We start from the raw sequence: 15,538 nt of genomic DNA, 5'->3' as shown, positions 1-15,538 counted from the left end.
GATAAAATATTGGGCATATCATAAGGCTAGGTAGAAGGATCATAATCCATAGTTGCAGCTTAGATGGGGTCCTGGTTTTTGCCGGGAGTGCTATCGATTAGGGGTGGAGTGCCAAGGTGTTGCTCTATATAGTGCAACCTTTGATGCAAGCCCATGTGATAATGCAATTTCTCCGTAGAGTGAAGGAGGTCTGCTCAATACTCTAACAAGTGCATTAGAATTTTTTTGAGGAGGAATTTCAAATGCAATTATAAGTCAAAAATGTTGAATGAAGCTAAGTTATCAGACAATATTTTGAGAGAACTTGTCAACACCACAATTTACATTCTAAATAGATCGAAAGTTTTTGCACGGATTTCAATCTTTGGAAAAGGGAACATTGTCTGGTAGATCCCACCTCAGGATCTACTAGATTATAGATAGATGGATAAATCCATTTCCCTAAGATATATATGCACACAATCCTTTCATATAAAATATAGAAGAAAATGGTGAAACACACACTTGGTTATCCTCACATGTTGACATAGATTTTAGACTTGATCCAACAACCAAATATTTTGTTCATCAACTAGAGAGCTCCCTCTAATGCCCATAACCTATCACCTACACATATTCACAAAGAAACAAGTATAATCTTTTCCTCTAATGGAAGGATAATCATTGTATACAATAAGATATAATAATAACATATAGAAACACATCATTATCTCATATACATCGATATGTAAAAATGGGAAACAACTTAGTAATCCATCTAAATGAATGATAAAACAAGTACATTATACAATAGCAGTTTGGTGTTCTTCTTAGATTCCTTTATCTTTTGTTGGAAACTTGACTAAATTAAGAGGGGAGGCGATTATTTTAATGCATTCAAGGACCACTCTTAATTTTATTTTCAATGATTAAATGAACTATTAAATGAGCAACATAACACCTTATGAGCAACAAATTTAACATATAACCAAAATTCAACACGTAAATCACAACATAAGAATCAAACCGCAAAAGCAACAAAAATGGACACTAGATATAAGTGGAAACCCATATAGGGAGAAAAACATGATTTTGTTATTGTTGTGATGAAAAGACAAGCTCCTACTTCCTCTATTAAATCATATTTTTTGTAAGCTACAACCTACAAAAGGCTACTACCTCAATTCTTTTGCAAGCTTCAACTTGCAAGCAAGCTCTAACTCCCACAAATTTTATGCAGGCTACAACCCATAGGAGACTCCTATCTCAATAGGATCCAACTTGTTCTTTATCAAGCTACAACTTGAAAGGAGACTACAATCCCTTGATACATCAATAAAATATATGTTGGTTTACTTGGTCTATAACTCTACATACCTCCACCTCTGTCTCTACTTCTTCTCCTCAAATTTGCTTCACTTGTGCTCTATGTGAAGTAGGTCCATTCATCTAGATGTGTTAGGTAACTAATGAAGAACAACTCAATCAACCCTCACATTTTCTAACTCTTTAACATTTTAGCCTTGCAACCTCACACATTTTTGTAAACAAGCTTCGATGGCTATTAGTATTCCAAACATGAATATGAAATGACAAGTATTGCCTCTTCTCATTTAAGGGTGTCTTTTCATTTCCATACACTTTAAAATTTTGAATATTAAACCACATAAGATAAATTTCAAAATATTTAAATAGCATGATGATTACACCAACCAAACCATTAATTTGTATCCTCTCACATCACAACATTATCTTGTATTTTCTGGCATCTTTTTGAACTGTAACGTCACACCCTTTGTTCTGGCTACCTATGGTATAACGTTGGTTCTCAGTTTTTCAAATCGAGTTGCTCTGGATTATAATGCAAGACCTCATTTGAATTTGACATGTGCCTTTGTCCTTCAGTTTCTAACTCTTATCTTTCATCAAAATATTTCCTTTGTCATCTACCTCAAATCTTATGCATGCCAACATTGCCTTGCATCACAAATTTGTCTTTCATTATCATTGCCTTGCCTGCATCTCTGTAACACCTCTTCAACACTGATCTCTACAACATCTATGTAAATATTTCTCACATGACCATTCAAAAAGTACAATGCATCAAACCATAGCAAGCAACAACATCCTCAAGCAACACACTCAACAACCTTACAACATAAGCAACATCATAACTACCATAACAATCACAACATCATAACATAAACATATGCAAGCAACCTTAACTTCTTTGTAACCTCAACAACCTTTGCATCACTTGACTGATAACACTTCTACACCTCACCAACTCTTTAAAAATCTCGCAACATATCTCTGTGGCTGCAACTTCCTACTATCCAGTAGCTTAAGCGTACTATTGTTAACATCAACATACCTTAACAACATATTGCCATCACCTTAGCCTTGCATCATGCCTTTTCATTTGCCTTTTTCTTGCATCACAACACTGAGCAATCTCTGTTCCTTTGCTCCTTTACCAACATTATCTTGCAACATGCTATCATCAACTCAACAACATACTCACTCATTCTGTCACAAGCATACCTTGCACCCAAACATACCTTGCTGCTACTCCTTTGTCATCAATGGCAACAATGCCAACATCTTTCGTGCATCTTCCTCCTTCCTTGTCTAGCACACATAGAATGAGATCTTCTATGTAGTAGGGAGACAACCTCCTCGTAGCAATCCTCTAACATAACAATGTAGTTTACTCACTCTCTTCTCCACTTTCATCCCTAAGATTGTTTAGTCATATAGGCTCTTCTTAGATTTGGGAGTATGTATCTGATCACCTAGGGCTAAGAGGAGTTAGGAAACTTCTTCAATAATTGACCCTAAGACAAGCCGTAATACTTTCATTCAACTTGATCATCTTTGGAGGACCAAACTCTAGAACTTTTGAGCATCATTGCTCCATGCATAAAGGCCATATTGTAGGTTTTAACCCTGTACATAAATTACCTACAAACAAATTCTTAAAATAGAAAAATAAACAATAGAAGAGCATAAAATATATTTTCTTCTAGAACACAAACCGAGAAAACCAGATTGTTTTTTATTTCATTATATTCATTTCAATGTTACAATGCATATATATACATGTTGAAGCATTCATAAACCGCAATCCATTATCCCTGGATTAGAACATAACCATACTTCCCTTGACCGGTCTATAAAATACCATGGGAAAAAACCATCGTGCCCAAAACCATGTGTGAAAACTATGCACAAAACCATGGGTAGGTATGCCCACCATCTTTGGGTCCACTCAACTATTATTGGGTCCACCCAACTATTATTAGGTCCACACACACACACACATATATATTCCTCTGGGGCGTTGTCTTGGACCCCATGATGTGTGGAAGTAATATAACACACACCCAACATTCTCCCACTTGTTTTTTTCTTTCCACACAAAGGGCCACAGGAGTGCACAACCATTGGTCCTGAGTTGCGACGCCCATTGTTTCTCTACGCCAAGAAAACTTCTCAGTGCTCACAAACTTTGTCATTACATTTGCAACATTCTTCAAAGTGTCCACCTTTACTAGCAACACCTTTCTCTTCAACCATATCCCTCACAAAGTGATACTAAATATCAATATGCTTTGTCTTCAAATGATAAGCAAGTTTCTTTGCCAAGAAAATTGCACTTTGGATTTCACTGTCTATCCTTGTAGCTCGATGTACCAAACCCATACTTGAATACAATCTCTACAACCAAACTGCTTCCTTGCTTGCATCAGTGGTTTCCATATATTCAACCTTTGTAGTTGAAAGTGCCACCATAAACTATCTCTTGCTCATCCAACTGATTTCTCCTCCAAATAGTTTAAACACATACCCACTTGTAGATCTTCCCCAATATAGACCTCCAACCCAGTCTGCACCAACAAAGCCATGTATATCCAAAACTCAATCCAATCTTGGTTTGCCTTGGTAGCACAAACCATAATCAGTAGTGTCATGAAAATTCCAGAAAATCAACATCATTATTGTCCAATACTCCCACTACATATGCAATGTTCGATCTAGTACAAACCATTGCATACATCAATCTACCAACTGCACTCGCATATGGAACATATGACATGTCCTCTTACTCTTCTTGTGTCTTGGGACACTATTCAACAGATAACTTTACACCTACAAGAATAAGAACCTTCACCGATTTACTATCATGCATATTAAACATCTGCAATATTATCTCGACATACTTCTTCTGGTTTAACCAAAGCTTCCTCTTTGCCTGATCTCATTTAATTTCTATTCCCAAAATATAGTTTTCAGCACCAAGATCCTTCATAGAGGATAATTGGGTCTTTAAATCCTGAATAATTTCTTTGTCATTTCCAATCAACAACATATCATCCACATATAAGACCAAATAAATAACATGACCACCAATTAATTTAAAATAGACATAGTGATCCACTTTGCTTCTTGTGAAACCAAGTCATTGTATATATGTATCAAATTTATGATACCACATCCTTGGTGACTGTTTTAACCCATACAAAGACTTTTTTAAATTGCACACCAATTCTTTCTTATCCTTCACTGCAAAACCCTCTTGTTGCTCCATGTAAATCTCTTCTTCCAGATCCTCGTGAAGAAATGTTGTTTTCACATCCATATGTTCTATTTCAAAATTAAAAACAATAACAATAGATAAACATAATCTAATAGAAGGTAACTTGGCAACAAGAGAACAAATATTGCCAAAATCAATTCCTGGCACCTAGGAATAACCTTTTGTTACCAACCAAGCTTTGTATTTCTCCACCTTTCTTTTTGTGTTCATATTCTTCTTAAGCACCCATTTGTTGCCAATGGGTTTCCTTCCATCTGACAACTCCACCAAATCCCAAACCTCATTTTTGTCCAAGGATGCCATTTCTTCAACCATGGACTCCTTTCAGATTTTTCCATCCTATGAATCCACAACCTCCTTGACAGTTATGGGATCATCATCAGTAATAGATAAAGAAAAATTTGAACAGAAAGCAGATGGGCTACACCTCTTTGGCTTCCTTCTCTCTCGCACTGATCTTCTCAAAACTAGAGTGTGTGGCTCTTCCTATTCTAATTCTTGTTTTGGTGTAGTGTTTTATTCTTCCTCCTTCAGTTCAAACTCTATCTTCTCAGGTTCCTTTGGTAGGACTTCATGTTTAATAACATCTTTCACCTATCTAAACACCACATCTTGGATGTACACAACCTTCCTTATTTATGGGTTCTAAAGCTTTTAACCTTTTAAACCATCCATATACCCAATAAAGATACACCTTTCATATTTACTATCCAACTTGGTTCTTTTCTCCTTTAGAACATGTACATATGCATCACAACCAAATACTCTGAGATGTGAGGGAGAGAGGGTTTCTTAGCAATGCATACCTCATGTGGAGTCTTATCCTCCAATGGTAATGAAGGTGATCTGTTAAACAGGTATCATGTAATACCCATTGCCTCTGCCAAAAATTCTTGTCCTAACCGACACCACTGAGCATGTTTCTGCGTGGGAGGGGTTCCATCCAATTCTTAGACACATAATTATTGGAAATTTCTCTAATGAACTCCACACAACTGAGTACTATTTACTCCTTTTCATCTACAAGGTTCATCACATGAATTAGACGAGAGCTCACATGCCTTGATTCCTATTGTATCCATCGACACATGTTTATACTAAGTGAGCCTCCTAATTGCTTTAAATTCCACCGCCACTTTGTTGAATTTCCACGACCTTGGGTCTGGGTTAGAGTCTTAAAATCACTGACATTAACAAACCAAGAATCTCAACCATAAACTACTTTGCACAATTGAATAAAATAACAGTAAATCACACATGCATAAAACATAGACAACTTTTTACAGTTTTCAACCCAACTTCGTTATAATAATCCAATTGTTATAATACAACAGTCTAGGGCTCCCGTACCAAGGATAATGGCCATCAATTATCCACTAGTATAAGATACAAAACAATATACTCTGACCATATGGCTGTAGCATCCTCTATCAACTGCTCTTGGTCGTACCCTATACCTTCCTGGTCCTTCGGCTCCCAATCTGCAACTCCTGCTTCTATCATTGCTCCAAGTCCATCTGGCCACTGAATCTCGGCTCAATAGTCTGCTCTCTCATTGATCGTTCGTCCATCAATGCATCGACACATTGAGACTCCTGTCGAGTTGTTCACAGCTCCACTTGTGAACAACTCTTAATTGTCCACTGTTGCTCCTCAACTACTGAGGGACTTCAACCCACTATGTTCTTCCTGTGCTGCTCCAATGAAGACCAAAATAGGGCATAGAGGGCTATCACCTATCACTGTAAGATGTCAGTCTCCCACAAGGAACATGGGCTGAGAGGACCACCCATCATTTGCTATAGAAGTCCTTCTCCACACACAAGTCTCAGGCTCCACAAATGATCCCAGTAGATCAAACCCTTGAGCTCAACAACTACCTCTCTCGTAACCACCTTTGTTCATCAAGGTGTTTCTCACTGGGCTCCAACTTGGGCACTATCACGCTATCCTTCAACAAACCATAAGTGCCCAATCTCATCCACACTTGGTATTCTCTCATGCTGCCCTTTAATGGTCCACGAGAGACCAAGTCCACGCCGTAGCATCTGCTCCTAGTTATGGCATCCCCACACCTAGGAGACCCTTACACATGGCTGCCCACAAACTTCACCAATCTTCCCTTTGTTTTGCAATAGAGGAGCTATTGCGCAAATCTATGCACTAATCTTCACTGTGGAAACAACCCACAGGTTAGGGCTTCTAACATGCCACGCCAGCCCTACCTCCCTGGCCTCCATAGGCTGTAACAACTCCATCCACACATACATCACTCCATAGAGGGATCTGCTCCTAGTTGGAATTCCTTCAAGCCCAAGGTAAGTCCAAAAAATGGCTCCCAACAATATGCAATGTAGACCGATCCAAACACTGGTCAAAACTTGACCAAACACACCTCCAAATGTTGTTGTTCTGATTTGCTACAATGCTGTAATTATGGGACTAGTTAGGGCACTAACCATAGTCCCTAACCACCCAACAAAATGGACCATAATTACTCCTCCTTATTGTGGATGTCCTCCAAGTATACGCTGCCCTCCATGCTGCTCTTTTAGGGTAGATTCATGCCCAAAACAAGGGACAATCTCCCTAAAAGTACTGTAACATGTTTCAACACCCACACTAGGGTTGCGACAACCTCTTGGGAGGTTTGTCCACCCTCCAAATCAGCTCCAAGCCTCCTCGTTGTTCCTTCCTGAGCTGCGGCCTTCACAAATAGGGTGGTGCCTGTTATGAAACCAACTCAAAAAAGATAGAATGGATAGATCAACACCTTAGAATTCAGCCTCTTCGAGGGGAAAACCTCCTTTACATTACATAAATGAACAATTCTTCAATGATTCAAATGACAAAACCTCCTTTCTATATATAGGAATCTAAGGAGTCACAATATAATCCAGTCGACCTAACAATAATAATATAAAGCCACAAAAATAACAATAGAGGGATTCTATGGGGCTTAGTAATAACAAAATGGGGACAATAGGGGCACAACAATATTAATAAGGGATACAACTACAATAGTAATGGGGTAATCACTAGTATTATAGGGACCTAACATGCCCCTCTCCTTCAAAAAGTGTTTTCCTCAACACTTGAGTAGTTATGGATGCTTCTGTATAAAATTTTCATCCTCCCATGTGGAATCTTCAGCGGATAAGTTCTTCCACTTGATAAGAGACTCTGAAATTGATCGATTTCGTAGCTGTCGAGTTCTTATTTCTGTGACTGCTTCCGGTTTCAATATAATTTTTCCTTCCTCGTCAAGTTCTAGCAATATTGTTTGAACTGGGAGATTTTCGCCTATAACCTTCTTTAAACATGAAACATGGAAAACTGGGTGCAATCGAGAAGTTGCAGGAAGCTCCAATTTGTAAGCCATAGTACCAATCTTTTGCAACACCTTGTACGGACTATAATTCTTTGGTGATAATTTATTATCCTTCTTAGCTTGCTTGAGGGACATTTGCTTATATGGTTGTAGCTGTAGGAATACCCAATCACCTACATCAAAACTTCTTTCGCTGCGATTTTGATTTGCCTGTGGTTTCATTCTATTCTGTGCCAACACGAGGTTATCCTTTAAGAGTTGGCGGACTTGTTTTTGATGTTCGATGTGATGTTCCATTGCTTGAACCTTAGAATTTTCCCTTAAATATGATGTGATGGATGGTGGCTGATATCCATAAAGTGCCATAAATGGGGTCAATTTTGTTGCTGTATGGAAGGAAGTGTTATACCACCATTCAGCCAGAGGCAACCATTTGACCCATTGTGTCTGTTTATCAGATACAAAGCAACAAATATATCCTTCCAAACATTTGTTTACTATCTCAGCTTGCCCATCAAATTGAGGATGATAAGATGAGCTATGAGCTAACTGAGTACCAAGACAAGAAAATAATTATGTCCAAAAATTTCCAGTGAAAATGGGATCTCGGTCACTTACAATAATCTTTGGGTTTCCATGTAGCTTTTGAATTGTTTCCATAAATGCAGTAGAAACTGTACTGGCTTTAAATGGATGTGATAATGCACAAAAGTGTGCATACTTGGTAAGTCTGTCAACTACCACCATGATGAGACTCTTTCCCTCAGAGTTGGGTAAACCTGTGATAAAATCCATTGAAACCTCCTCCCAACATTGGCTTGGAATGGATAAAGGTTGTAATAGACCCGGTGTCTTAATTGTTTCAACTTTATTTTGTTGGCAAACCAAACATTCCGCCACAAATTTTTGAACATCCGATTTAAGGCCATCCCAAAAAAAATCCTTCTTAACCCTGTGGTAAGTTTTTAAAAATCCTGAGTGCCCTCCTAAGGGAGAAGTGTGCAATTCCATAAGAATCTTTTGTTTTAGTTGGGAATTCTTACAGAGGTATAAGCGATATTTGTACCATAACGAATCATTTTGCCAGCTAAATGTATCAGATGTACTGGAATCTTGTTGTAGCTTTCGAATAAGCGTCCACACTTCTTCATCATTCTTCCATTCCTCCCTTGCTTCGTTTATCCAATTTGGTTGGATAATAAAAATGGTGCACAACAATGCTTCCACATCCTCATCCTTTCTTGAGAGTGCATCTGCCACCACATTTTGCTTCCCTTTTTTGTAGATGATTTCAAATTCATAACCCAACATCTTTGTGACCCACTTTTGTTGCTCTTCAGAGGATAATATTTATTCTAAAAAGTGTTTAAGGCTATCATGATCCGTTTTTACCTTGAAGTGTCTTCCCATTAAGTAGTGTCGCCATTTCTTAAGTGCATGGAGCATTGCCAACATTTCCTTCTCATAAATAGCTTTGTGTAAAAACTTTCCCTTGATTGGACGACTTTCAAAAGCAATGGGTCTTTCATCTTGCATTAAAACAACACCAATTCCATTTCTTGAAGCATCACATTCCACAATAAATGTTTTTGTGAATTCCGGTGTAGCTAAGACCGGTGCTTGGCACATTGCCTCTTTAAGATGTTCGAAGGACTTTGTTGCTTCTGGAGTCCATGAAAATGCATCTTTCTTCAATAATGTTGTTAGAGGTGCTGCTATTCTCCCATAATTCTTAACAAACTTTCGATAATACCCTGTCGACCCGAGAAATCATCGCAGATGCTTTATGGATGTGGGGATGTTCCATTCCTTAATGGCTTTAATTTTGCTAGGGTCTACCTTAACTCCTTCATGAGATACAATATGACCCAGATATTCCACCGCTTGTACTCCAAAGAAGCATTTGGATCTTTTTGCATATAATTGTTTCTCCTCCAATAGTTGTAGCACCCTGTCAACATGTTCAACATGATCCTTCCAAGACTTGCTTTAGATTAGTATATCATCAAAAAATACTAACACAAATTTTCTAAGGAAGGGTTTAAAAATGGAATTCATCAAACCTTGAAATGTAGAAGGTGCATTGGTAAGGCCAAAAGGCATGACCAAAAATTCATAATGACCCTCATGAGTTCTAAATGTTGTTTTCGGAATGTCTTCAGTCTTCATTCTGATTTGATGATACCCTGAACGAAGATCCAACTTGGTGAAGTAAATTGATCCATGCAATTCATCCAGTAATTCATCAATGACAGGAATGAGAAACTTATCTTTAATAGTGAGCTTGTTGAGCTCCCTATAATCCGGACACATGCGCCATGATCCATCCTTCTTGTGCACCAATACTACTGGAGCAGAGAAAGAACTTTGACTAGGTTGAATTATACTCGCCTCTAGCATTTCTGCAACCATATGTTCAATTTCACTCTTTTTGGCATAGGGATATCTGTATGGTCTGATGTTTGGAGGAACACTTCCTGGAATCAGATGAATAGCATGATCATGATCACGAATAGGTGGGAGACCTTTAGGAGTCTCAAATACCTTGGAATGATTGTCCAAGACTTTTTGGAGATCTGGAGAAATGGATGACTCCAATGTGGAAACATCTAGTGAACATAATTGTGCAATTACACCTCTTTGTTCCTTTTTTAGAAGCTTTGTCATACCATTAGAGCTAATTATCTTTCCCGGTTTCCCTGCAACACCCCTTAATTCAACTTCCTTTCCTTCCACAGAAAATTTCATGAAAAGTTCTTGAAAATTAAAAGCTATTGTACCCAAGGATTATAGCCATTGGACTCCTAGTACAACATCAACACCTTCCATTGGAATGGAAAGCATTAGGCTATTCAATACATATTCTCCCATGGATAGCTTGATATTATGGCACTTTCCAGAGCAATTTATCGTTCCTCCATTTGCAACCATCACTTGACACTCTGGTGCTGGATATAGGAAGCAATTCAATTATTTTGCTATCTTACAATGAATAAAATTGTGGGTACTTCTTGAATCAATCAACACTATTACCTTTTTCTTCTTGATTTGTCCTTCTATCTTGATGGTTTGAGGAGTGGTAATTCCAGCCAATGCATTACAAGATATGGTCGGATTCGTTTCTTCTTTATCTAGGCTTTGTTCCTAGAGTATATCCTCTTCTTTTGACCTTTCTTGCTCATTTTCTTCTTCCTCTTCACAATTGATGTAGAATAATTTCTTCTCAGCACACTTATGACCTTTAGTGTATTTGCCATCACAACTGTAACAAAGCCCTTTTGCTCTTTTTTTTTTTCCAATTGTTGTGGTGTCAACCTTATAGGTTGTGGAAGACTAGGGGCAACGACACTTCCATCTTTATAGTTGTGAGTGGTATGCTTCCTGGTTGCCATAATTTTGCTTTCCATTTTTCTTGCTAACTTTAATGTCTTCTCTAATGAATCAGGTTCCCAAAGGCGAACATCATGTTGGATATTATCCTTTAAAGTCCCTATGAACACATCAATCCTATGCTCATCTGGAATATTTTTTACCTTTATGTTCAATTTTTGGAACTCCTCAATGTGCTCCATTATTGAACCCTTTTGTTTGAGACTTATCAATTGGCTAAAAAATGTGTTGCTTTTTGTATCCTCATAATGTGCTGTCAATTCTTCCATAAAAATTGCCCAACTGATAATTTGTTTACAAGAGCAAAGCCATTGATACCATACAAACTGATTTGGTTTCAAATATAAAGTTGTAATATGTACCTTTTGTGTGTTTTGCATATTATTGAGATCGAAAAATTGCTCCATTTGTAATATCCATGTTGCGGGATCCTTGCCATCAAACTTCCTCATATCGATTTTTGGAATATAGCGGGTCTTCGGTCCAACATTAGAGTCTATGAAATTATGATTAACATTTCTTTTGTTCTCATCATGAGTTTCATTTACTACCCTTTCACCATTAGTAAGCATTTCTTGTAGAAACTTTGTTAAATCTGTCTTCAAATCTTCCATGCCTGTCTTCAAATCTATCTTCAAATCGTCCATCTTAGCTTCCATGCCATTCATCTTAGCTTCCACGCCCTTTATCTTAGATTCCATGCCATTTATCTTAGATTCCACACCATTTATCTTAACTTTTGTTAGCTTTTGTGAGAGTGACATTTGTTGCAATTGGTCTTGTAATTTTGATATATCATGTAGCATTTCTTCCTCTTCTTCATGAGTCATGCTAGGGCTTTCATGTTGCTTGCTAGGTGTTTTCATTTTCTTTCTTCAGGGCATCAGTTATCGATAATAATTCTCTACTATGCCCTTTGAATTCTTCAAAATAATTTTTCAAACCAAGCTTAAGAAAAAAATTAAAAAAATCTACACACCTTTTTCACTTTGTAGGAACTCGATATTGCCTCTGATGTCTCTCTGTATTTTCGGATCATCCAGTTTTGAAATTGCGGCCCGCAGTAGTCCTTTCTGTCCTCTTTCCAATGCCACCAGTCTGATCCAAATTGGATTCTCCAAGGAAGAGTTATGCCAAATCTCCCACAGTGACTTTATTATAGACTAGTTCAGTAGTGCGAAATTGTATGACGTTCCACGAGTCATTGTTTCAACCTTTTTCTTTAAAAAATATATACAAGAAACTACAGTCCGTCCTCTTTCTGTACCTTCTTACGAAATTTCAATATGATGCTCAGAGAGAAAGTTATGACGATTTTCCCTAGGTCACCTGTTTGGAATTTAATTCAGGAGTCTGCAAAAAGACCAACTTCCTCAGATCATATCTCCGCAAATATAGCGCGAAAAGCTCTAAAATTCAGACCCGAGGTTCAGTACGATTTCTTCTCAAATGGGTTTTTTTTTTTAGCTTTTGAAACATCACAGAAAAAAAGTTGTAGCGAAAATTCCACGATCACCTATTTGGAGCAGTGAAACCCTAGAATCCAAAGCTCTGATACCAGATGTTATGAAACCAGCTCAAAAAAGATAGAATGGATAGATCAACGCCTTAGAATTCAGCCTCTTCGAGAGGGAAACCTCCTTTACATTACATAAATGGACAATTCTTCAATGACTCAAATGACAAAACCTCATTTCTATATATAGGAGTCTAAGGAGTCACAATATAACCCAGCCGATCTAACAATAATAATATAAAGCCACAAAAAAAACAATAGAGAGATTCTATGGGGCACAATAATAACAATATGGGGACAATAGGGGCACAACAATATTAATAAGGGATACAACTACAATAGTAATGGGGCAATCACTAGTATTATAGGGACCTAACAGTGCCCCTCTCAACAACATCTAGGAAGCCCTCAAACCAGTCTGCGTTAACCCACAACAACCTCGACCTTCCTCCACGGGACCTCGACCCTTCCACTAGCAGTACTCGGCCTCCAAACAACAACACAAACCCTGCAAAAACCCTTAAACAAACTTCCTTCCTCACGCTGTTCTTGTCTTCTTGTGCTGCGGCTAGGGCATAGGTTGTCACTCCTCAACGAGTTGCCTTCTAGAGTATTGCATTGCTCTTATTGGATGAGAATAAGTCCTCACACTCACCCTCTATATATACTAATAAGAGGGGCTTCATAACCTCACTTCTAGGGGCTGTCCAACTGTCATATGCCTAAAATATCCTTAGGCCGACCTTAAACATAAGTCACAACCCCAACATATGACTTCAAAAATTCATAACTCCTCAATGACAACTCGGAATCAGATGATTCTCGTTGCGTTAAAATCGTCTTGCCGAGAGCTATCATCCTCATCCATCACATGTCGAAGACTCGTCACGGTTTTGGCCCAAACATCTATGGGTGCAAAACCCTAGGCTTGGGTTTTAAGCTCACAAGCCTATTTGTGGCGCTTTGACTTCCAACCCTCGAACACTAGGGCTTGGAGTACCTCCCAAGCTACACAAATCAACACACTTGTCATTGTCATAGGATGGGGCGATGAATTACATTATCATTCAAATATAAGGTTCCCATTTCAAACCTCATTGCTCTATTTGTCAACTAATTTGCTTTAGTATTGTTCTACCCAAGGATATGCTATATTTTAAACTTTTACATCACTTTCAAATGCATTCTAATATGATTGGAGAGGGAATTGACTAAAAAGTCAAATGTGAAGGATCTAAAGAAGATATGTCATATTATAATTTTTGAATCCCTCATTAAAGTGTCATCTTTGTAATTATCGATAACATTGCCAAAACTCCACTAATAAAATTTAATTTTCTTTTCAATCACTTCTACTCATAACAAATATACATATTATACATTGATAATTAAATTATATATACCTAAATAAATAATAGAATTCAATTTTCTTTTCCGTTCTTTCAGTAATAAGAAATATATAAGTCAAGATAAATTTTTAATATTGAAAAATTATATAAATAAATAAACAAATAAATGAAAGCATGGCCCTCAACATCAATAAATAAATAATAAATAAGAATTCCCGAACGGTACATGACTTGCAATTCGAATATCTCCAAAATATATTGTATTTCATGAGACGCTGCTTCTTATCCACAACTATGAGAACAATTGGTCCACTTCGGCATCTACGGCCGAGATCAAAGCCAGGCTATCGATCCGTGCCGCACCCAACCAACCAATAGGAGAGCATATTTTCTTTCTATAAATATACGAGGTCAGATCAATGCACTCCATATTCGGATCTTTCTATCGATAGAGGGAAAATTCAGAAATTCTGTTTTCTCAGATTTGAATTACAGCCATGGCTCCAAAGGCAGAGAAGAAGCCAGCTGAAAAGAAGCCTGTTGCAGAGAAGAAGCCCGCTCCCAAGGCCGAGAAGAAGCTGCCCAAAGAAGGCGGAGACAAGAAAGGCAAGAAGAAGCACAAGAAGAGCGTTGAGACGTACAAGATCTATATCTTTAAGGTTTTGAAGCAGGTTCACCCAGATATCGGCATTTCTAGCAAGGCCATGGGGATAATGAACAGCTTCATCAACGATATCTTTGAGAAGTTAGCGAGCGAGTCATCGAAACTCGCACGCTACAACAAGAAGCCCACGATCACATCTCGCGAGATTCAGACCGCTGTAAGGCTGGCGCTTCCAGGGGAGCTCGCCAAGCACGCCGTCTCGGAGGGTACCAAAGCTGTTACCAAGTTCACCAGTGCTTGAATTTGATATTTTATTTTATTTAAATTCAATGGTGTCTTTTGACACCACATATGCTATGGGAAGCTTAGCATACACTTTGAGTTTAATCTTATGTGCCATTTATTAAAATTATTTTTAAATTATATATTCTTGTGTTTTATCTTGCTTAATAGTTGGTTGGAGGCAATGTTGGTAAAGCAGCTTTGTTGTTTTCAGATTTTTCTTTCCCTGGTTACTTTAGGGTTGATTTCGATCTTGATGGTTAAGATTTTGATTTTTTTTAAAAATTTGATTTCATTTGCCCTCGTGTTCTAGGTTTAACCTGTTTTAAACGTTCAGATACTAAGTGACACATATTACATGAATGCTATTATGGTGGTTTTATGTTCGATTGGGCCAAGCGTATTGGTTGAATAAATCAGGTTTTGTTATTGGATTTATTCTGTCGGTGTTGTTTGAATGTACCTTTCTGCAGCCAATACAATCAGT

At 37.8% G+C, this 15,538-nt stretch overlaps 1 protein-coding gene across 1 annotated transcript; it reads left to right on the top strand.

The window, feature by feature from the left end:
* Window positions 1-14,586: 14,586 nt before the first annotated feature.
* On the top strand, window positions 14,587-15,219 carry LOC149159344 (histone H2B.4-like). The gene has a single exon (XM_089436465.1). The coding sequence runs from the start codon at window positions 14,663-14,665 to the stop codon at window positions 15,068-15,070; it is 408 nt and encodes a 135-aa protein (XP_089292591.1). The 5' UTR covers window positions 14,587-14,662; the 3' UTR covers window positions 15,071-15,219.
* Window positions 15,220-15,538: the final 319 nt, after the last annotated feature.

Source organism: Pinus tabuliformis, chromosome 5_2 (assembly GCF_031772625.1).
Source record: "Pinus tabuliformis cultivar Carrire ecotype Pingquan chromosome 5_2, CPIR1, whole genome shotgun sequence".
NCBI classification, from domain to species: Eukaryota; Viridiplantae; Streptophyta; class Pinopsida; order Pinales; family Pinaceae; genus Pinus; species Pinus tabuliformis.
The sequence above is the reverse complement of the archived record's forward strand: the minus strand, read 5'-3'. Positions and strand labels throughout refer to the sequence as shown.

Coding starts and splice junctions, on each gene's coding strand:
- LOC149159344 (XM_089436465.1), top strand. CDS start 14,663: ATGGCTCCAAAGGCAGAGAAGAAGCCAGCTGAAAAGAAGCCTGTTGCA.